Below are 23,994 nucleotides of genomic sequence, written 5' to 3' on the forward strand. Positions count from 1 at the left end.
TGCAGAGCAAAACCTTACTTCAGTACCAAAAATGGCTTTTTTGTTTTGTTTTGGTTTGGATTTTGGTTTTTTGAGACAGGGTTTGTCTGTGTAACAGTCCAGGCTGTCCTGGTACTTACTCTGTAGATCAGGCTGGTCTTGAACCCACAGAGATCCACCTGCCTCTGCCTCCTGAGTTCTGGGATTAAAGTGTGCACCACCACTGCCTGGCCCCAGAATGGTTCTTAAGCAGTGGAATTTAGCCACATGTAAATGTGGCTTTGGGATAGGATCCTGTATCTGCTCCTTAACCCTGTGCTGCTCTTGTGCAGTGTGTTGACACCTCAGCAGGGCAGTGTTTGGCAGAGTCCAAGTGGGGAGGACTGAACTGGTCAAGCTTGTAGGGTTTTATACAGTTGGTGCGGGGAGGGCTCTGTTGGCCACTCCTTGAGATCATCAGTTATATAGTTGGTGTCTAGTGTAAAACCCAACGATAGCAAAGGACACAGGAGTGCTCAGCACCCCATGGAGGGCCCTCTGTGTGTGTCTCAGGTCTAATAAAGACTAAAGCCTCTCTCTCTAATCATGCTGAGAAAGCCAAATGTGGGCTGTGCTATCACTCAGAAGTAGATCACTAGCCTAGCATGTGGGAAGAAGCAGGGAGTGACATCTAGGGCCATATTGCTGAGAAAGTAAACATGAAGTGAAGGATGCTGAGCTGTGCTAGCCAGCTGTTTCTAATGACTTTTCCTTGTTTTGTTCTAAGAAGTAGCTCATAGTTAAAAGGGAATGCTGATTAGGAGGAAGAATGAACCTATCTCCGGGACTTGGCATCATTCTTTAATAAATCCCCACTGCCCTGTCAGTTCTGTTTTGGAGATAGGGTCTAGCCGTGTAACCCAGGCTCCAGTTTTGGGCTTACAGGGTGCCATGCACAGCCTCCTGCATTGTCACTCTGACAGTTCTGGACCCTTTTATAGTGCTCAGGAGCTGGCTTTATTAGATTAGGAGGCTTCTTGGCTTTAGACCACCAGTTCCCTACCTGTGGGTCTCAACCGACCCTTTCACAGGGGTCACAGATCAGATATTTACATTACAATTTATAACAGTAGCAAAATTAGAGTTATGAAGTAACAATGAAATAATTTTACGGTTGGGGGTCACTACATGAGGAACTGTATTAAAGGGTCGCAGTATTAAGAAGGCTGAAAACACTGCTTTAGACCTAGTCTTACTCTTACATGGCTGAGCCTGACAGGACCTTCCAGCTGCCATTGCCAGACTCAAGCCACGCTGAGCTCAGGGTTGCTCACCAGTTCCTCTCCACAGTGCGCTTGCTCCCGTGGCCATCATACCTCCGCCCCCTGACATCCAGCCTGTGATCGACAAGCTGGCAGAGTACGTCGCTAGGAACGGCCTTAAATTTGAGACCAGTGTTCGAGCCAAGAATGATCAGAGGTAAGGTGGAGGGCTTGAGTGTTGGGCTGGGGTGTGATTCACTGCCAGTGTTTGCCTGGCATCCTTAAGTTTCTGAGCCAAAGCCCCCACATTGTAAAAAGCTCAAAAGAGTTTAAGCATGTCACATTTATGAGATTTGGGGTTTTCATTTAACATTTTTTAAATCCTGTCACTGTTCCTTTGTGCTTTCATCTTCCCTGGAGTATCTTTAGATAGATGTATTTTTGTTTATCATAATAAATTACTTAGAGTTAGAGAGGGTTTTTGTTTTTATTGTGCAGTAAAAATGTAGGTGCTTGAAAGGCTGGAATTCACACTTCTCAAGGGTCCTTATCCCCTACCCCGACAGCATCCATAAAACTGTGTGCTACAGCATCCATGGACTGCATTTTCACCTGCATTGTGACCATGGAAGGCAGGTTAGCCCTCTGCCCGGATCAGATGTTAGTGGATAGAGCAGGACTGAAACCATGTGGAATCTATAAAGTGTTGGATGACCACTGTCTCTGATGTGTCCAGGACAGTGCAGGTCATATGAGAACCACTGAAGCCTGCATTTGGGTCATACTGAATCCTTCTCCGTTCACAGATTTGAGTTCCTTCAGCCCTGGCACCAATACAACGCCTACTATGAGTTTAAGAAGCAGTTCTTCCTGCAGAAAGAAGGAGGCAGTAGCACACAGGTATTCAATGAAGGTGGGGAAGGCGTGAAACAAGCTCTAATGACAGGGGCAGACATCACTTCCTGTTTGTTCTCAAATCTACACTATGTCTAACCTTTCCCTTCAGAGGTGAAGCTGTCTTAGATCTGTTGAAGCACCCACTCACTTATGCCTTGGTGACCACTTGTCTGGCATGTTCCAAACAAAAAACACTTGCTTCAAGCAGCAGAGGCTACTTTTGACAGTATTGGGGAAGGGAGTTGAGATATGGCCCAGGCTAACCTTCAGCTCTTGATCCTCCTGCCTATACCTTCCAAGTGCTGGGGTTGCAAATGCACCACTGTGCCAAGTTTACTTTGATTACTGTGTGATACAGCTCATGGTGCATATGCCCTCCAGGGGTAGAGCTGTACACCGGCTACCACAGCACAGTCCCTTGCACAGTTCTCTTGCACTGGGAGTACTTTGTCCTGACACCCTTGAGCTTGTTCTGGCAGAAATGATTGTGGAAACTGAAGCTGCTCACTCATCTGTAGTCAGTGGGGGATTCTATTCTGAGGGTATTCTTAGTAACCAGACTCCAAGGAAAAGGTACTTCTTTGACTTTTTAGTTTCGTATTAGAAAAATACAAGTTGAGCTGAGCGATGGTGGTGCACACCTTTAATCCCAGCACTTGGCAGGCAGAGGCAGGTGGATCTCTGTGAGTTTGAGCCCAGCCTGGTCTACAAAGCTACACAGAGAAACCCTGTCTCGAAGGAAGGAAGGAAGGAAGGAAGGAAGGAAGGAAGGAAGGAAGGAAGGAAGGAAGGAAGGAAGGAAGGAAGGAAGGAAGGAAGGGAAAAGAAAAATACAAATGGGACCAGGGATGTAGCTCAGTGACAAGAGTACTTGCCTAGCAGCCCAATCCCCAGTAAAACACACACACACACACACACACACACACACACACCACAAACACATGCACGCATGCGCGCACTCAAGAAAACGCCAAGTAGAAAAGCTATTTCAGGTGGTTTGGGAGATTGTTTTGAAGTGTGTGTGTGTGTGTGTGGTTTGTTTGTTTTTGTTTTGGAGTGACTCATGTAGACCAGACTGGCCTTACACTCCCTTTAGCCAGGATGCTCTGGAATTCCTGAGTGCTGGGATTATAGGCATGTACTGTGGACTATACTGACAAACCTTTGTAATTGTCACATAACAGTACACAGTGATGTCTCTCTTTCCAGGTAGCATCAACAGCTGAAGAGGCTTCCACAGAAACCGCTGCTGAAGAGTCAAGTGAAGCTGGGGAGGACAGCACTCCTGAGGGTATGGCGGAGACTGGGGGAAGAGGCAGCGGGAAGAAGGAGGCTGGGTCCAGCAAGAGCACCGTGGACGGGAAGCTGGTAAAAGGTGCGCTGTCCAAGTGAAGCCTAAGCCTCATGGGCTTCCCTCCTGAGGGACAGGCCTAGGTACCTCAGCCATGGCGGCTCCTTGGGCTTGGCTTCTTGAGCTGCTATATTCAGGCATGCTCACCTTGTCCTGCTTCTAAACATGGTGTTTAGAAACCATTTAGTAGAACTCTTTGTAAAATTTCAAATACAATTTCATTCTTCCCCAGACCTTTGAAACTGTTCAGTTATTTGTGTGACTGCATCAGGGCTTACCTGACCAACTGTTCTCCACAAGGTTCCAGCTCCGGCCCCTGTGCAAACCATTGTGTTGAGGATGGCTTTCTTTGTCCAAGTGGCTCCCTTGAGCACCCTTGTCAGATAGTGCTGCACTCACGCACATTTGGTCTCACGGCCTTGCCCCTGACTAAAGGATGTAGTCTAGTAGAAAGGATAATATTAGTGGCTGGTGCAGTAGAGAAGACAGAAGAAAGGCTGCTTCAGGCTGGTTAGCAGAGCTCAGTGGTAGAGTGTAAAGAAGCTGTTACTTCACCTGCTATAAAAGAGACTGCAAAAAAGGGTGATGTGTTGGGTGTTGAGAGATAAGAGAGATCCCTGCTTTGGTATGGTGGCAGGTGTCATTAGTGATTCAGTCTGGAGAGGTGTACTGCCCAGAATCTGGGACTTTGCTTTCTCTGAGGCCTGTGGTTTCTGGGGAATGCTTTGTTTAGCATTGGCTTTTTGAGATGAAGGCAGAGGGACAGTTGGGGACCTTTGGTAGCCCAGTGGCTAGTGCAAGAGTGGCAGCAGAAGCCCAAGCCTGCAGCTCCTGAGTAGAAGAGTGGCAACAGACATGGGCAGCAGTTTCCTGCCTGACCTAGAGCGGCCTTGGGGGGAGGGGGGTCACAATAATTTGGTCATCACTAGGAAAGCACTGTTTAGAAAGTCAGCTGGCTGGCTGCCTCCTGCTCGCAATGAAATAAGCAGAGATACAAGCCGAGTAGAGCAGTAGCTTCTGCACTAGAAGCCATTTGAGATGCCCACCTGGGATTTACTTCTAAGGGGAAGAGAGATGTCTGAGGACATTGATCCCAGGACAGCCACTGCCAGCAAGGAGAAGCTGGGAGACTGGGTCAAACTAGGGCACATTCACAGGAGGCACCCTCTAAACTGGTCTTGCCTGGGTGGCTGCAGAGACAGAAAGGAGCTCCAGGCCCAGCTGCTGCACCAGCCTGCCCACCCTGGTAGGAGAAGCCAGATATGTGAGGACAGAAATGCATAGTGTTTGACGCACTTCTCCTGCAGTGAGACCTGGAAGAGATGTGATGGGCCTTCTCCTCTGAGGCTCAGGACAGAAGAGCACAGCCCTGCTGAGGGGCTGAGAATCAGAAGACAACAACTGAGCCTCCAGCCCTAAGTGTCAGAACAGATCCTTGGGTCTTTATGTTCAAAAAAGTTGAGGCTGCTGATAATCTGAGAACTTCAGAATACTGCTCAGGAGTACTGCTGGGTTAAGCATGATGAAATCACCAGGGTCAGATTGACTAGAAGACAGCCTGGGAAGTTCTCAGACATCTCAAAGGAAGGGAAAGATGTGGAAGAAGTTCATCCAGGCAGAAACAGCCAGGCTTGTCTCTGAAGAGGAGAGAAAGCAGGTCGGTGCATCATTTCTCTGTACGTCTGAATGCCAGAATAGGAAGACCTGTAGGCATATCAGCACCCCAAAGTCCTGAATCCACAGAAGTAATGACAATGAGAAGAGCATCTAAGAATTATTACGGATTAGGTCATAGCTCAGCAGTAGAGCACATCCCTGAATTCTATTTCCCACACTGCTGCGGGTGAAAATGCAGTAAGCTACTATTTCAGAGACAATAGCATTACTTGTTTATGTTGGCAAAAAAATTAAATGGGCATTAAATTCAAGAAACTAGGAGAACTTAGGAAGTGAGCTGGGGTACAGTACAGTATGGCCTGGGCATGTTCAGTCCTTGGCATGGAGGGGTGAGGGGGTGCAGAGAGGCAAAGAGCAGGACTGAGGATGGAGGCTCAGCCAGTAGCACATAAGCTGAGGCAGGATTTACAATTCAAGCTTCCTGAGAGTGAGACCCTCTTAAAATTTGGTAAGATGCTTAAAAGGAAAATAGAAACAATGGAATAAAAATTAAAGGAGAAATTACTGAGAAAATAATTTTTTTAAAGACCAGTAAAATGTGTGCGCTCAAGAGAAAAAGAATGTAGATATGAACACAAAGTTGTAAATCTTTTTTAAAATATACAAGGATAGCATGTACATAACCTTAAATGGAAATGAACTCAAGTCACTGAAAAATACCATTTCAAAGAAACATAAATTGCCAAAAATATTTCAAGAAAAGAAGAGAAAGAAAGGAAAACCAACAGATTTTTAGTCTGGCAGATTTTTTGAAATACTGCTTGGTGAACAGCCTCTAGAACCAGGCAAGAGGCCAAAACCAATTAGAGGTTGGCTTAATTTACCCTCAAGAACTAGACCATCTCTGTCCGTAAAGCTTCTCCAGGACTTATGGGAGACAGAATTAAGAAGCTCTCAGAGCTCAGCAATCTATAGACCTCAGCACTTAGAAGCATGATGTTAAAATATTAAATGGATTCGAGTTGTATACTGAAGTAGTGACAGGAATGAGCAATGGTCTTGTTCTAGGGCCCTGGGATGACCTTAACATCACCTGTCTGCAAGCAGACTTCTGGGGTGTTGTCTCAGAAAGCACTGAGAAAGTACTTGGTACTTCTGAAACTTCAGTAGTGCAATGAGAACTGAAGTTCGATGGGAAAGCTCCACTTTGACTCTTCCTCTACCATGTGTGTCAAAGTCAGGCTGCCCAACCTTGTAGCAAGCTCCCTGCCCATTGAGCCATCTTGCAAGCCCCCTTCACTTTTAAAGAGTTAATAAGACTCAGGTATCTAGCAGCAGTGATTCCAGAAGTTCAGTGTCTAAATGCAGTCAGTGTGGCAAAGTGTGGGTACTGCAGTCCCAAGATCCCAGCACTGGAGGTGAAGGGATCTGGAGCTCAAGATCCAGCTTTGTGAGCCTACATGAGACCCTCTAGAGAGAGGAAGAGGGGGAAACAGGGAGGAAAGGAAAATAAGTGTTATATAATCTTAGAATCAGAGAATTGATGCCAGAAATCAGGCTTACAGATCTAGGGAGCAGAGCCAGAACAAAGTTAGAAGGCAAATGACAAGTTGGAAGATACAGGGATAGTGTCCTTACTATAGGAAGAGCCTTCATGGGTCATAAAGTGAACTGAGGCATTCTACAGAAGAGAAATACACATGGCTAGTGCGCCGCAGTTTGTTCCAAACCAGATGCTGGAGCTGGAGAGCAGAGGACCTGGGTTGGTTTCCCAGAATCCACATAGTCGTTCCATAGCCATCCATAACTCCAGTCCTAGGGAATCTGGGTCTGCACATGCTACACATACATATGTGCAGGTAAAATATTCATGCCTATAAAATAAATAAATCTAAAACAATTAAAATTGTAAACAGTACATTTTTTAAAAAATTATTATCAGGGCTAAGGAGACGGCTCTGTGGGTAAAGTGCTTACTATGCAAGGATAAAGACCTGAGGTCTCCTCTCTGGCACCCATGAAAAAGTCAGGGGTGGCTGTAACCCTAGTGTATGGGTTGAGGAGGAGCAGAAACAGGATTCCCTGAGCTCACTGGCCAGCCAGGCTAGCCGTTGAGTTTCAGTGAGAAAACTTGTCTCAAAAAAAAAAAAAAACAAGATGGAGAATATTCACACAGGTGTACTCACCTGCGCACACATAAGAACAACATAATAATTAGCAATAATAACTACTAATCAGGCACCTGCATTCCCAGCTACTCAGGAGGTTGAGGCAGGGGAATCCTTTGGGGTCAGGAGTTCAAGACCAACCCAGGCCACATAGCTAAGAGGTCATCTTGAAATACACACATATGTGTGTAAGCACACATGCAGCTATTATCCAGACGTGGAAAAGAAGTTGTGAAGCCATAGGTGTACCTCAAGGAGGCACTGCTGGACCCATTCTTGAGGGTCACATGCACCAGAAGGAATGGATCCTGCAGGCAGCAGGCAAGGATGTCCATCTTAGCTTGAACACAGTGCAGAAGGGCAGTTGTAGCTGGCTCACACAAGGTATGGGCCACCTGGAGAAAGAGCTTAGGATCAGTGGTAGTGCAAGCTGTGGTGTGCAAATTGTGTAATCAGAATATTCCAGAAGAATCCCCAGGGCCCTTGGCTGGACTGACTTAGCCTGGAGAAGCTTCCTCTTGGTTCTCTTCAGTGCCATGGGGCACGAGACACTTGATAGTCTCATCTTCAACACTGAGTGAGTCAGGACACCTAGACATACAGGTTAAATGGCTCTTTAATTAGGTTCCTTGTATGTGGGGTAATGGTGCTTGGTTCTGTGTCCAGCTGTGAGTGCCTCTCTAGACTGAGTGGAAAACTCACATACTTTCGTTGTTATGATCTGCTCGTCTGTCCCCTTTTCTGGAAACAGTACAGGTGTTTTTAAATCACCTTGTATTTTTAGTCTCACTTCGTGAGTCCATTAACATTTTATGTGTTTTCTCTCTTTTTAAAATGTCTTTGACCCTCTGCTTATTAAAGAGACCATATTACTATAGGCAGTAAATGATTTGTTTTTGTTCAACTTAGCTTTACTTTTTTGTTGTTGTTGATGCTGTTGTTTTGGGTTTTGGGGTTTTTTTGTTTTGTTTGTTTGTTTTGGGGGCAGATTTTTGAGACAGGGTTTCTATATGTAGCCCTGGCTGTCTTCGAACTCGCTCTGTAGAACAGACTGGCCTCAAAATCATAGAGATCCACCTGCCTTTGCCTCCTGAGTGCTGCCACCTGGCAAACTTAAGTTTTCTTATGGAATCTTAAAACATGTACAAAAGCAACAAGTGGCACAGTAACCCACATCACCTTCAGCAGTCGGCTCTGGGGCTGCGTTGTTGTACATCTCCATCCCTGTCTTCGATTCCACGCAGATCTTCATCATCATGTCATTAGCATAGATATCTTGGTTGTACTATGATCCGTATTACAGCACCACAGCGGCTTAAAGTGCGCTCTGCTGCTTACCAGGTGTGGCGTGGAAGTCTGCTGTCCTGGCTCCTGTGTAGTAAATGGGGTGTGTGTCACAGGTATAAATTCTCAGCCCACACAGGGGTGTGGAACATAGAGCAGTGGAACATAGACCAGCACATGGCCAAGTAGCCTACCTGAGAAACTTGAGGGCAGGGCACTGCAGTAAGTCACAGCCCTGCTAGAACCTGTTTCCCACAGCCCACCTCATTCGGAGGCAGCTGTTTTCAGTGCACTGGAGATGTCCCCTCCGTGTAGCTTCTTTGATGCCCTCATGAATGAGGGCTCTAGCATCTGACTGCATCTGGGTGGCAGTTAGGAGTCACTTGGTGTAGTGAGTGACAGAGAGCAAATAGAGCAGGAAGACTTTCTTCTTTAAGACCTTCGAATTTCTCTTTAAGTGCTTAGGGGCTGGGGGTGTATCACCTAAATTTTTGTTACACCTTGAAAAGTTTGTGATAGATGTAAATCAAGATCCGACAGGGTGCTTATCATGTTCACCGAATAAAGGAATGAATTCTATGTTTGTTTTGGTTGTTGTTTTGGTTTGGATTTTGCTTGAAGAATAGGCTTTTTTTTTTTTTTTCATATAGTTGGAGGTTTTCTAGGCACTGTTTCTTAAAGCAGCCATGTCACATGCTTACTCATACCAGTTCAGCTACATGCCAGATGCCTTTTAAAAAATTTTTGAAGAAAAATGGCAGGCTAGCAAGATGAGTTTAATGCCTACAACCCATGTAGCAGGAGAGATGTGATTCCCACTTGTCCTCTAACCTTGACAGGCACACACAATACACTCTCAAGCACACAGGAAAGGAAGGAAGAAAAGAAAGGGAAGAAAGGAATGTTTAAAAGTTTACAGAAAGGAAAATGACAAAAATTGACCATTTAAGGCTAAAGGTGACCACTCCATGTTCAGCAGGCGTGTGTCTACTGTGGCACCATTACTATGCTGCCCATGCTAAGCAAGGTTCAGACACAACACCCCAGTTTGATACCTTGTCATGAGCATTTAGACAAGACTCCTTTGACACTGCAGCAGCCCTGTCTGTACCTACCCCCCCCCTCTCTCTCATACACACACTGTCTCATACATTCTCTCACACACATACACACACTCACACACACACTGTCTCATAATACTCTCACACACTCTCACACACACATTCACACACACACACTCTCACACACATACACACACACACACACACACACACACACACACACACACACACACACAGAGTCACTCAGGCTGTGCCTTCACTGCAGATGCCATCTGCCTGTCAGCAGTCTCTCTTGTAAGTGGTAGCACCTATGACAGTGTCTGCACATTCTGCTTCTGGTGCCTAAAAATTTGTCACACCTCTCACCTTTTCCCAACAGCTTCATTTGCTCCAATAAGTTTTGCCATCAAGGCCAAAGAAAATGACCTACTTCCTCTGGAAAAAAACCGAGTCAAGTTGGACGATGATAGTGAAGAGGATGAAGAAAGCAGGGAGTGCCAGGAAAGCACAAGCAATGTGGCCAACCCCAGCCCAGCTGCAGCCCCACCCTGTGTGCTTGTGGAAGAGAAGAAGCCCCAGCTCACCCAGGAGGAGCTAGAAGCAAAGCAAGGTTTGTCGATAGCTTTTAAAGTTCTTGAAAGAAAGAAGACAAATACAAGATTTATGTGCTAAACCAGAAATTCTAAGACAGCAAACCAAAGCCTGGAGCCCTGCAGAAATGCTCTGAAAGCCCTTGTGCAGTACTGTGTGGCACTGTGCACTCCTTAGCTTGATGCAGTGCCCTTGGCAATCTGTACTCAGAGCAGCCTAATGTGCTAAGCGGGCGGCTCTAATGGAGACGCACTTTGTACTTGGACGACAGCCCCGGGGTGAGACACCAGGCCTGGACTCCCAGCTCTGGTTAATGCACCAAACTGGGAGAGGCCCTTTTGTAGGAATGTCTCTCAGCAGAACCATCAGCCCTTGAAGATGATGCCTGCCAGAGCTGATTTCTCAGCCTTGGCTCATCCTCATGGGTCACAGCATGGCCAACAGCATGTGGGGGACATGGGCTGAGGCTGGAACTATGATACAATGTTTGCTCAGCATTTTTGGGACATCTGTACCTCCTTATTAGTTACTTAGTAAATGCATTTGTGCTTTTACCTGTTCTAACTAGTTATCTTGGAATGCATTTTCTGGTGTGCATGAACAGACCATACAACACCAATTAAAGGATGCTCTTAGAGCCAGTGTCTTTCAAGGGAGAGCATGGCATAGGCCCACACTTGCTCTCCTTCGGTGCATTTACAGTCACACTTGTGTGTTTGAGTTTGCACTTTCTGTGTGTGAGCTCAGCATTTTGTCCTGCCCTCTGAACTAAGACACTCCCACAGAGCGTCATTCATCTAAACATTTGGAGTGTTTGGGGCTCCTGTGTATGCGAGCCATTCTGCAGTTCCCAATGTCAGCCCAGCTTCTACCATCATGAAACCCCTTCAGCCTCTGAGAGTAAAGTGTACATTCCCCAAAAGCCACAAGTTTATTATCTCCAAATTTTGGTCTGTCCCAGGTGTCTACCTGCTCTGAGGTTAGTATTGAGATGGCAGTGTTGTATGCCATTACAGAAGGTGGCTGTAAAAATTAGAACTAAAACACTGCTTGTTGTAGACTCTGCCTTTCTTGTTTTCTTTAGCAAAACAAAAGCTGGAGGACCGTCTTGCCGCTGCTGCCCGGGAAAAGCTGGCACAGGCGTCCAAGGAATCAAAGGAGAAGCAGCTTCAGGCCGAACGTAAAAGGAAAGCAGCTCTGTTTTTACAAACCTTAAAAAATCCTCTTCCAGAAGCAGAAGTGGGAAAACTGGAGGAGAGTGCTTTCAATGTAGAGGTATGTAGAAGGGAATGCTGACAGCATGCTTGGGTTTGGAGGAGATGAGAGTTGGTTCTGGGCTGCTCTGGCCATGGAGCCCTAGCCTCAGTCAGATACCAGCAGCCCAACACCCTCGTCCAGCATAGAGTTATGGCCTTGCTAACAGCTTTGAGTCTGTGCAAAGAGAGGCCATGACAGTTACCTATAAACACACCAAAGGCAGGCCGCAGTCTCAGAACACAGCCATATTTCCTGATCGGGAAGCTCAGCTCATGGCTCCCCATGCAGGGCCTCAGTTATCGCAGCCATATTGTTGAGCTTACACTAGGGCAGAGATCGCAGTGGGGAAAGGGGTAAACTGCAGCTACCCTTGTCTTCTCTGGGTATATAGCGCTGTGGTAGAGCACTGCTGTGTGGGAGGCCCTGAGCTCATCCTCAACACCAAGAGGTCATAGAGAACCCAGGCAGCCCCTTCCTAAGTGGTAGCCTTGAACAGGACCATCACATGGTACCTTGGGAGGCACCAGGAACCCTCAGTAAACACTGTTGGCAGCAGCGTGCCATTTAGTGAATATTCTGGTCATGTTGGTGTAGACTGGTCAAGAAGCTCAGGGCCAAATGTGAAGCAGGTAAGTGCTCTGCCCTGAGGTGCATCCCCAACCCTGGGTCTTTTCTTCTAGACTCTTGATAGCAGGTAACTTAAAAGAGTTTTTTTTTTTTTTTTTTTTTTTTTTTGCAGGGAGTGGTTAAAGTATACTTCATGGGTATCTGGGAATTCACGGAGGAGTTCAAGAACATTTTAGAAATAATAAGTTTTCTGAGTAAGAAAGATAGCAGTGTAACAAATGCCTTGAGGCTTGAAGGATAACACAGCTGGAGTGCAGACCCACAGTCAGTTGTCAGAAAGTTGTGACTCAGTGTTTCTTTTTTTGTTTTGTTTTGTTTTGTTTTTCGAGACAGGGTTTCTCTGTGTAGCTTTGGAGCCTATCCTGGCACTCGCTCTGGAGACCAGGCTGGCCTCGAACTCACAGAGATCCGCCTGCCTCTGCCTACCAAGTGCCGGGATTAAAGGCATGCACCGCCAACGCCCAGCTGTGACTCAGTGTTTCTTAAGAGCACTTAGAATGATTATTTTAAAATCATGGCTGGAGGTCATGGTTGCTCTTCCAAAGAACCTGGATTTGATTCCCAGGACCTACATGGGAATTAGTTTTCAGGAGTTATGGATGGCTGTGATACCCTCTTCTAGCCCCCACAGATACACACATGGTGCATATGTACAATCAAAACACCAATATACATAAAAAAATAAATCTCAAAAATAAATGTTGGCTGGGCATGGTGGCTCCCACCAATAGTCACCCTCGGAGGCTGAGGCAGAATGATAGCCACTTTTTTTTTTTCTTTATTTTATCCTAAACTCTGATTTGGAGGTGGGGGTACTTAAGAGCAAGTACATACAGCTTTAGAGGGTCTGATTTTGGTTCCCAGACCCATAGCAGGCAACTCACAGCAGTCCGTAACTAACTCCTGCTCCAGGGGATCTGATGTCTTCTTCTGGACTCCATAAGCATCTGCACTCAAGTACCATACCCACATACACATACAAACATATGTACATGATTTAAAAGTTAAAATATTTAGGAAAAAAATAACTTTTCAGGCATGCCCATGGAATCCCCATACTTGGAAGATGGCCTGGGCCACATAGCAAGACCTTGTCTCCAGGTATCTCCAAATATTTATTATGCTTTGTTAGGGTCTCTGTTGCTATGAAGAGACAACCATGACCTCAGTGACTCTTATAAAGGAAAACATTTAATTGAGGCTGGCTTACAGTTCAGAGGTTTAGTTCATTATCCTCATGGTAGGAAGCATAGCAGCATGCAAGCAGATATAGTGCCAGAGAGGCCAGAGCTTCCAAGGGAAGTGGCAAAACATAGCAACCCCACTAGACACTGTGACCCCATTTTCCAGAGCTCCACAGAGGTGGACTGTCTTCTGGTTCCTCACACAAGGTCTGTTTCTACAGAAATATAGGAATAAAGTACACACAGTTGAGGGCATTCATAAGGCACTGTGTTGTGGGGTGTGCTGGAGAGTGCAAGAACATGAGCTCTGTAGCTATGCAAAGACATTGGCAGCAAGAAGAGATGCCTTAAACATGGACCTGCATGAGTAGGGATGTGTGAAGCTTGATTGAATCTCTGATTGTTAAACTATCTTTGGTAAAATGAACACTGAGATTCATTAAGATACATCTGTAAAGCCAGGCAGTGGTGGCGGACGCCTTTAGTCCCAGCACTTGGGAGGCAGAGGCAGGTAGATCTCTGTGAGTTCAAGACCAATCTGGTCTACAAGAGCTAGTTCCAGGACAGCCTCCAAAGCCTGTCTCGAAAAACCAAAAAAAAAAAAAAAGATACATCTGTCAACCTGTAATGTAGCTTATTGGTGGAATGTTTGCCTAGAATGTGTTAGATTTTGTCTTTGACACGTTAGTACACCCTATAATCCTAGCACTGGGGAGCGGGTCCAGAAGTTCTGGATCAAACTTGGTGATGGCAAGCTCAAAGTCAGCCTGCACTACATGAGACTTTATCTCAAAGTGGGGGTGAGGGTTAGACAAGACAATATGAGAAGGCTCAATAGGTAGAGGTGCTTGCTGCCAACCCTAGTAAGCATGAGTTTGATCCCTGGGACCCACATAGTGAAAAGAGAAAACTGACACTGGGCAGTGGTGGTGCACACTTTTAATTCCAGCACTCAGGAGGCAAAAACAGGTGGATCTCTTTTATTCAGGGCCAGCCTGGTTGACAGAGTGAGTTCCAGGACAGCTAGAGCTACACAAAGAAACTCTGACAAAGAAAACGAGAACAGGAAGGAAGGAAGGAAGGAAGGAAGGAAGGAAGGAAGGAAGGAAGGAAGGAAGGAAGGAAGGAAACCAAAAAATAAATATGTAAAGCCATGTCTGCAGATAAGAGAAACAAGTTGTGGTTGCAAGATTGCCTCTGTGTTATAATGTGGGCTGTTTGTCATCAGCTTGCTGGCAGCACCACAGTGCTGACCCAGCCTGTGCCTTCTCTCAGAGTGGCTCCATTGTCTGCCAGCCTTGGCCCTGTCTATTATCCAGGGATGTTTGACTCTGGTTGTGTGTGCACATGAAGATTATCTCAGTAGAGCTGCTTCAACAGAAAGGGGATGTGAGGAGCAGATGGTGATAAGTGTCTGATTGCTTTGAAACAAAAAGACTTGTAATAAATTGACAGTTTATAAACGATAGTCACACCCAAAATGTGTTACTGTTAAGAAACTTCATGGGGTTGGCAGGCTGCCCTTGACTTTGCTGAGTAAGTTGATGTGTGCTTTGCCCACAGATGTTGGCACATTTCACCCCGTTAGCCACATAGACTAGACAAGAGTTCTTACAAGCTCTAAAGACATGTGATAAGGTCACAGGTGGTACTATTAGATCTGTCAGGGCCTAATTCAGCCAGCTCCTCAGGATGGGCAGGTGCCCATAGGGTAGCATTCTTCTGCATGGTGGTCTACCCAGTGCCGTTGGTCATTAGATGTATGTGAGAGTGTCAGAAGAGGATACAGACTCCTTGGAGCTTAAGGTATAGCTGATTGTGAGCTGTCTGATGCGGGTGCTAGAAATTGAACCTGGGTCCTCTGCAGAAGCAGCAAGCTCTCTTAACCACCAAGTCATCTTTTCAGCCCACCATTGGTCATTGGAGGTGATTTTACATAGCCAGGTGTGATTTTCAGTGATCTCTTAAAATGTACTCATTGACATAGAAAAATATTATTGGATAGATAGGGTGGAATTCACAAAGATTTGCCTTTAATCCCAGCACCCAGGCATATCTCTGTGAGTTCCAGGCCAGCCAGGGCAACATAGGTGAAAGTATCTAAAAGAAGAAAGAGATTAGCAGTACACTAAATTTTTAAGCAGTCTGTACAATGGCTAAGAATAATTGCATTAATGATGATAAGGCTGTCTGTGGTTGAACATAGTGACCTAAGCAGCAGGGAGCTCAAGGAAAAGCTGAGAGAACTCCCTCATGTCTGACAACTGCAGGTAGCCATCTGGCCTCAGCTCAACCCTCTGGCCAGCTTTGCGTTGTGAGAATCGTGTACAAGGATGTTAATCAGCTGCCAGACTGGTCTCCAGTAATGCAGGAAGGCAGGGCCCTCCTACCCACAGTTACAGGTTTACAAAAGCACATGTACACCATTTCTGTCTGTATCCCATTCCAGGGTTCCCAGATACCTGGTGCAGTATGGGAGGCTGGCCACACAGAGCATCTACCTTGAATTTGTTCATAAACCTTACTACAAAATCCTCCAGGCACAAAATGAGAAATCTTCCATCTGTAGCATTTTGTTAAACTATGTTTCTCCTGAAAGGCCAGAGAGGTTTGTCTGTCTTTTGAGACAGGATTTCACTGTAAACCAGGCTACTCTAGAATTAATTTTGTAGCCCAAGCTGACCTCAAACTCAAAGAGTTTTTCTATCTCAGCCTCATGCTTTGATAACAGGTGTGATCCACCACACCCAGCAGGGGGATTTTTATAGGTAACTATCGAGGTATCTACATTGGAAGTATTGTATTTCATGATTTCATCTGAAATGTTCACTTACATTTCCAGGAAACAAGTGTCATGCCTTGTCCTCTGCTGGTTGGAGGCAGAACTCTGCCCATGTTAGAGGTGAAGCCTCCAGAAAGGCCTTCAAGTAGATGTAGAGACCCACCGAGAGAAGAAGAAAGAGAAAAGAAGAAGAAGAAGCACAAAAAACGGTCTCGAACGAGGTCCCGCTCCCCCAAGTACCACTCGTCTTCCAAGCCCAGGTCTAGATCCCACTCAAAAGCCAAGCACTCTCTGCCCAGTGCCTACCGGACAGTGCGGCGTTCGAGGTGGGTGTGCAGGCGCTCATGCCCTCCTGCTCATGTCTGCCCTACATGCTGAACTTCCTCCTGGCCCCCTGTAGAGCTAGCAGATGGTTTAAAATGAGTATAGTGTTCAGTGGGCTGGTGAACACACTAGGGTGTGTGTGTGTCTGTGTCTGTGTGTCTGTGTAGGTTTAAAATGAGCAACGTTCACTAGGCTGGTGAACACACTAGTATATGTGTATATAGGTTTAAAATGAGCAATGTTCACTAGGCTGGTGAACACACTAAGGGTGTGTGTCTGTGTGTGTCTGTGTCTGTGTGTCTGTAGGTTTAAAATGAGCAATGTTCACTAGGCTGGTGAACACACTAAGGGTGTGTGTCTGTGTGTGTGTCTGTGTGTGTGTGTGTGTGTGTGTGTGTGTGTGTGTGTGTGTGTGTGTGTGTGTGTGTTCCTGCAAATCTAAAGGAAATCTTTCAAACTTTGTTTAGGCTTCTGTGTGTGTGTGTGTGTGTGTGTGTGTGTGTTCCTGCAAATCTAAAGGAAATCTTTCAAACTTTGTTTAGGCTTCTCAAACCTTATCAGCCACTACAGATTAAATGACTTATTTATGCTTCTTATCTCTGCATAGCTTATTTATACTTCACTCTTCACTCAGGAGGTGGAAGCAAGAGGATCTCCAGTTCAAAGCCATTCTAAGCTACACTAGGGTGATAGCTCAGTCAGTAAAGTTTGTTGTACAGCATGAGGGCTTGGGTGAGAAAGCCAGGCCTGGTAGTGTGTGCCCTGAATTCTAGCACAGGGAGGCAGGTGTGGGCTGGGGCTCACTATCTAGCCAGTTTAGTCCAATCAGCAAAATCCAGGCCAGTGAGAGACTGTCTCATGAAATAAGGTGAATGAGCTGGGTATGGGGGCAAAAGCCTTGACTCCCAACACTCAGGAGGCAGAGGCAGGTGGATCTCTGAGTTTGAGGCCAGCCTGGTCTAGATAACAAGTTCTAGGCTAACTAGGGCCAGTGAGAACTATCTGAAAAATCAAAAAAAGCCCACAGTGAATGGCTGCTAAGGAAGAACACCCAAGGTTGCCCCTCTGACCTACATACACATATATATGCTCATGAATAAAAACAAGTTGCCAAGTGGTGGTGGCACACACCTTTAATCCCAGCACTCAGGTGGCTGAAGCAGGCAGATCTCTGTGAGTTCCAGCCTGGTGTATAGAGCAGGTTCCAGGGCAGCCAGGGCTATGCAGAGAAACTCTGTCTTGAAAAGCAAAAAAAAGAAAAAAGTGAAGAAGAAAAAAGTTATCCTTTCCCCCCATCAAGTTCTAAAAAAGGAAATTGTGAGTGGTCATGGTAACACATGCCTATGATCCCAGTGCTTGGGAGATAGAATCAGGAGGATCAAGGCATTCAGGATCACCTTCAACTACATAGCAAATCTGAGACCATGAGACTGCCTTATAGAGAGTGGGGGACCGTTTGTTTAATGGTTTGCAGGTTAGAGAGTGAGTCTGACATATGTGTTGAGTTGTAGAAATTCATAGGCTGGCATGCTGGGGTTATTTTGTGTGAATGAACTTTCCTATGCTGATTGCTTCTGAGTGAAATGGTACAGCAGCCCTTCCTGCTCAGTCTGTGTTCAGATGTTCTGCACAGTATCTGCAAGTGAGTTTAAAGAGACAGCTGTGTGGATCTGTTTCTTCATCTCAGACTGCTGCCTCTCCAGACATCTTACCGAAAAGCCCTCTTGATAAGAAGCCAGGTGTTGAAGAAGTGGTTTAGCATTTCTGGCAACAGAATTAGTAAACTTGAACTTCAAGGGCCCCAGGGCATACCCCTTAGTGTTAAAGGTTTAAAGCCGAAGCTTAGCAGTCGCTATTATGAGAGATTCAGGATGCCTATCCTGTCTTTAGCTCTCATCCTACCTTGTCATCCATAGTGTCCCCTGGACTCTGATCAAGTGCCCATACACACCCGGCATCCACTCTACATACTCATCTTTCTTCTGGGATGGTGTCAGCACCACCCATAGACATTGGTGTACTGTGTTCTTGTATGTACTGCATACACTGGTCTCCTTTTGTACATCCTAAAAGCAGTGTGCTTCCTCTGTCTTTATCCACACCAAGGCCAGGGCTGACAAGTGTCAAACCTTCTGTTTTCACTGGGAGTGTGTTTGTCTTCATGGTGAGCCTTTGGCTCCAGTTTTGGAAGTTCAGCACTTTGTGCCATTACTATACACATGCAGAAAGCTTGCCATTTCATAATTAAATGAACAGTTTAGTTATTTTTTAAGCTCCTAGAATTTGTGTTACATATCCAAACAACACAGGCTATACCAGTCCTTCAGCCTCATTCTGTCTGACCAGTCGTTTCAGGGCTCAGACGGGAAGAACAGTCCTTTTATGACTCCCAGGCCTTGAGCCAGTAGAGAGGGCTGCCCAGGCCCTTCCTGGCCACAGGCACCCACACTAATCTCAGTGTGTAGAGGGCAGACCACCATGGACCTCTTCCCTATGCTCTGCCTGTCCAGCTTGTCCCCAGGTTGGGGTGCTATTAACCTGGAGTGTTCACCTAACACCTGCATTGTAAGTTCTTGGCTGTAGTTAACTATAGTCCTTAACTGTAATGGACTGGGTTATTTTATATATTATCTTACCTATTAAAATGTTCTTAAGTTTGCAATAGATTTAGATTTATGTATTTTATACAAGTACATTATTTATAACACTTTATATCTTCAGTACCTACAGGTCCAAGGAGCAAAACCCTACTCCTTAGTATAACTGTCAGTTAAAAGGCAAAATGAAGCTGATATTTTTCTGACCATTATTTCTTCTCTGATGGTTGGCCACCAGTTTTATCTTAATTTGACCTTCGGTGAAAACGTTTTACTGTGTCAGCAGAGTCGGTTATTCTCAAAGCTCCCCAAACTTCCACCTCAGTGACTGAGGTGGGATCAGAAAGACGCTTTTGATTTATTTGGTTAAATAGCTCACATAATTTCAGCATTAGATAAGTCAATCTTTGGTGTTTAGTTTTACAGTTTAGATAAAATATCAAGACAAGTTACAGCCTTGCTGCAGAATAGGAGTGTTGGTATTGTGACCCACCTTCCAGCTGCTATCTGTCTGTACAACACCAGAGAGCTAGAACATGGCCCCTGGAAGCCGCTGTCCTCGGCTGCACAAGAACCTCACCCTCTGGTCTCCCTTTATCCTCTTGCTTCTGAAAAATAGGATAGGGTTGTATTTTCCCAAGCTGAAAGCAGAGTTGCCTGCCCAGTCCACACCCTGCCAGCACTACCATGCCCAGGGTCAAAGCCATTAGAAAGCCGTGGTTATGGCAGGTGCAGTAACCATGCTTATGGTCCCAGTACTCAGGATGAGTCAGGAGAAGGGAGGATGTCCAGAGCCAGCCTGTTCTTCATACTAAGACCATATCTTATAAACACCAAATGCAATGTTGTGGTTGTGACTGAAATGGGATGGCAAGCTCTGTCTGTGCTATGTGCTGTTGACATTCTAACCACAGTGCAGAAAGTGCTGATGATACTGTCATTATTTTGTCTTTAACTATCTTTTCAGGTAGAGTAATCCATTGCCATGGTAACGTCTACAATAGGACACACTAGACTTGTTTTTCAGGCCTGACACAGCCTAAATGGTCATTTTTAAATGATGACTGCTAGCTCAAAGTAAATGCTGCAGTTGTTGGCATTCTCCTGTGGTAGCATACTGCAACTAAAGTGCATTGTCTTCTCTGTATTAAGTGGTTCTGGTTCCGTATAAAATGCAGGACAGTATGATGTTCATTTACTGTGTGATGTGCTCATAGGGTGGAAACTGCTTACTCCATATATCCAGACTGTAGGTGACTTTGGATCTGCAAAGGCAAGTTCTTCTTAGCAAAATTCTTTAGTTTCATAACGATGCCCAGTACCTCAGAAAGCATAGTAGGAGTCGGCATCACCAAAAGTGTAAGACTGTCCAGAGGTGTTGCTCCTGCTCTCAGTTGTGCTGTGCCCAGCTTTTAGACTTCTGAGGTGAAGCAGCAGGCACGAAAGTTAAGTCTCGTGTGATGGTTTGGGTGTTCCTGAGCTAACTTCCACCAGTCAAGTGTGACACTGCTTACCTGCTACCTCCTGAAGTCAGATCCCCTCAGTGGTGAGATGTTCAGCTGGGTGTCTGAACACCTCTCGGGCAGCCCAGCAGTATGCAGGATCTGTGTGATAAAGACATTTCTTTTAAGGATAACTCCATAAATACCTTCAAGCGGGGGAGGGTGTGCAGGCTAAGGAGACTTTTGTTTGTTTTTGCTAGTTTATAGCATTCAGTAAGAAAACTGGGCGGGCGAGCGGGTATGGTGATGCACACCTTTAACCCCAGCACTCAGGAGACAGAGGCAGGGGGATATCTGAGTTAAGGCCAGCCTGATCTAAAGAATGAGTTCCAGGACAGCTAGAGCTGTCTCAAAAAACAAAACAAAAAAAAGCAAGAAAGAATTTATGCAGGTAAAATTGAGGTTCTATAAAATTGAGATTCTATTTTAGTTTGAAATTGGTGAGTCTTTACTATCAGTTTCCTAATGGTAAACTATGTAGCAAGGACACTTAATCCCCCAGACCTGTTTCTTAAAGGAAGGAGGATGATTGGAACCTCCTGTGTGGTGACACTGCCCATATGGATGTGGGCAGTAGTTTTATATTGAGGTGACCTGTGACCAAGCCAAGTAAAGCTCAGATGCCTGCAGCTCACAGTGCCAAGCCTGTGAATGGGATGAACAGAAGGTGACTTGGCTCCAGTCCAGTTCACCTTAACACAAGCCAGTTCCCACTAGGTTAGATCCAGAACCTGGCTGCTGAGTTACTGTCTGCCCACAGCTGTGAGAAGCCCCAGAGCAGTGAGGAGCAGACACTGGCATTCAGACAGTAGTTTGGGTTTATCATTAACAGTCTCCTGCCTCCCAGAGCAAAGCATTATGGTTGTTCAGGAAGGGACATCTTTGTTGCACTCTGCCTGAAAGTTTTTAATTGAGACCAGTTGTCTTCTTTAAGAAGACTTGTGGTGACATTGCACTACTGATTTACTTTTAAGCTGGATTTCCCAGCTCTTGCACTGTCCTGGCATCAATATTAAGAGCCTGGTTAACAAAATTAAAAGCATTAAGACTTACTTAATTAAAGTGAAACCTAAAGAATTACTGGCTGTTATTTGCTGCCCTGTTCTGAGCAGGGCTTCCTTCCCAGGAAGAATTCTACTGGGAACAGCCACTGTGCTCTGAAGAATTCATACCAGTAGCCTCTGCAAAACCGTGTTGTACTTCAACGTTCTGAATCTGCAGGCATTACAAACTAACATATTTTTCCTAATTGTTGAGTTTATTGTAGAATTCTATGCTAAGCATCCATAGGTGCTAAAGCTTTGAGTGAGCGGAGCTTTCTCACGGCTCTGGTAGCACCCAGCCCGGCACATTTCATTCTGAATGTGAAGTATGTGCCTCCGACCGCAGGCCCTCAGCCTCCCCAGGGATCTTGAGTGTGGAGCCTTGTCCCAGCAGCTCGGCAGTGGCGGCAGCACAGCAGGAGAGTTATCAGGCAGCCTCGGCCTCGAGCAGCTTTGACTCCTGGAGCTCTTTTGAGGGGAAACCTGGTAAACCGTCAAGGTGTCTGACTGCCCCCACCTCTGTAGTCTGTGTAGCCTAGGGAAGGTCTGGGGAGGCACACCACCTAGACCAGCCCTGCTGGAGAAAGGCCCCTCCCTGGGCTCATGGGGCCAGGGTGTGACCAGAACTTGATTCCTGAACAACTGTGTGTTGTTTTTATTGGGAGGGAGGAATTCATTGTGTTTAGAGTGATGCAATGAAGAACTTTTTCAAATGGTGGAATCAAACTGCTCTCTTTATATTGTTTTTGAGTGGGTTGCCATGGAAACAGAACAAAGAGAGGAGTTAGGATTTGGTAGGTTCCCCCCCCCCTAAATTTCTGCTTATTGGAGATTTTCTTGAAATAGCAAATGGACAGAACTAAAATAAAAGTCTCAAAGCCTTCATTGAAAAACCCTCTATTAAGGACCTCTACACCCACAAAGGGTAAGAGGGGCCTGAGGGTCTCTCTTGCCTTGTTGGCGTATATCCCGGCATGAATCAAACAAAGAATAAGTATTAATAGATGATTTTGTGTCCATGAAGCCTCCTATAAACTTAAAGTAGTCAGTCTGTCATAAGGGTGTCATGTTCTGAGCAGGTGCAGGGTTTGGGCTTTATGCCAGTGGACCTGCAGCATGGTCCTGTTGCCTCCTGCCACTTGGCCTGAGATGAGTGACAGGAGGAATGGCAAGATGCAGCCCACAGTCCTTGGCTTCTCAACCTTTAGTTTCTCCCTTTGCCGGAACCTCAGCGCCTTTCCCTGCCTGAGGAGCAGCTTGAGTGAGCTGACAGCTTCAGGCCTCGAGCGAGCGAGCAAGCACAAGGCAAGAGCAGGGAAGAGCAAGGTGGCCTCCTGGAGACTGGGGCCTTGCTGTCACACAGGCAGGGGTGGGGTCAGTAGGGCAGGGCCCGTTTGAGGAGCCTGCACCTCAGACAGGGCCTCTCTGGCCTCATGCTAGGGAGGTGCACACCACAGAGACCAGTCCTCAGACAAGAGCTAAAGTCCCCCTTGTTCTCTATCTAGGTCACGTTCTCGGTCCCCAAGAAGGAGAGCACACTCTCCTGAGAGACGACGAGAAGACAGGAGTGTCCCTACTGCCTACCGGATGAGCAGCAGCCCTGGAGCCAGCAGGAAACGGACCCGTTCCAGGTAGACTACCGTGTCTTGGGGGGAGGGGGGGCATACACCACACTATGTCGAAATCTTGGTGTCACCTGTGTGAAACAGTTGCAGGGAACTTCTGTAGTAATGTCTCCTCTGAGAGCCCAGGCTCACCCAAGTAGAGGGTGCTGTCTCTTGGGGCGGGCAGTGGGTCACCAGGAGCATGTGGGGATCCAGGGCACAGTTGTGTCCATGCTTCTGGAGCCCTCACATGGTTTTGCTCTGGAACCTGTTTTTCCTCAACACTAGCCCAGGGTCCTACTTTGTCTCGGTGTCCTACTTTGTCTCCAGTAATGGCTACTGGAGACTGGGTGGTATACAGTGGTGAAGCAGGGCAAGGAGGAGGTCAGCCAGCATGGTTAGTACAGAAGTCCAAGCCAGGAAGTTTGGGCCTGGCCCCAGATAGCCAGGGTTACCCTTTAACCCTGTAAGCCACAGGTTTCTGGCACTTCGGCCTGGTGAGAGCCCCAGGCTACCCTGGCCTCCCCTGTCACACTTGGGGCCCTAGTACTTTCTCTGTCTTATCTCTAACTTTGTCTACACTCTCTTTCTTATCTCTTACCTGTCTACACTCTGTGGTGCCGGCTTCTGTTCCTGTGTTATCACCTTCCCATTTCTATAGCTCAGTGCCTGAGATAGTCAACAAAGAATGAGGGTTTGATTTGATTAACCTTGTTGCTTTGGGCCTGTGCTGGGGCAGTGAATTGTGGTGGGAGCACATGTGAGGGCCAAACCGTTTGCCTCTTGACCAGGAATCAAAAGGGAAGGGCTGGGACCTGTTATCTTCTTCAGGGCCATGTCCCCAGTGACCTACTAACCTTCCACTAGGTCCATCCTGACAGTCCC

The 23,994-nt window shown here is 46.2% G+C and overlaps 1 protein-coding gene across 12 annotated transcripts in view; it reads left to right on the forward strand.

Moving 5' to 3' along the window:
* Positions 1 to 23,994, forward strand: part of Sfswap (splicing factor SWAP) — a 70,707-nt gene that overhangs the window by 37,456 nt on the left and 9,257 nt on the right. For 4 of the 12 annotated variants that reach the window (XM_035443353.1, XM_035443354.1, XM_027413831.2 and 1 more), the window contains exons 9-16: positions 1,309 to 1,437; positions 2,027 to 2,120; positions 3,327 to 3,492; positions 9,978 to 10,208; positions 11,274 to 11,464; positions 16,100 to 16,365; positions 21,852 to 22,004; positions 23,011 to 23,136. In XM_035443353.1, coding sequence (XP_035299244.1) covers positions 1,309 to 1,437; positions 2,027 to 2,120; positions 3,327 to 3,492; positions 9,978 to 10,208; positions 11,274 to 11,464; positions 16,100 to 16,365; positions 21,852 to 22,004; positions 23,011 to 23,136 — 1,356 coding nt within the window. Of the gene's footprint in view, positions 1 to 1,308; positions 1,438 to 2,026; positions 2,121 to 3,326; positions 3,493 to 9,977; positions 10,209 to 11,273; positions 11,465 to 16,099; positions 16,366 to 21,729; positions 22,005 to 23,010; positions 23,137 to 23,994 lie in introns of those variants that run through there. The other 8 variants (XM_035443356.1, XM_027413835.2, XM_035443361.1 and 5 more) reach the window with 5 other exon arrangements.

Source organism: Cricetulus griseus, chromosome 4 (genome assembly GCF_003668045.3).
Source record: "Cricetulus griseus strain 17A/GY chromosome 4, alternate assembly CriGri-PICRH-1.0, whole genome shotgun sequence".
NCBI lineage: Eukaryota > Metazoa > Chordata > Mammalia > Rodentia > Cricetidae > Cricetulus > Cricetulus griseus.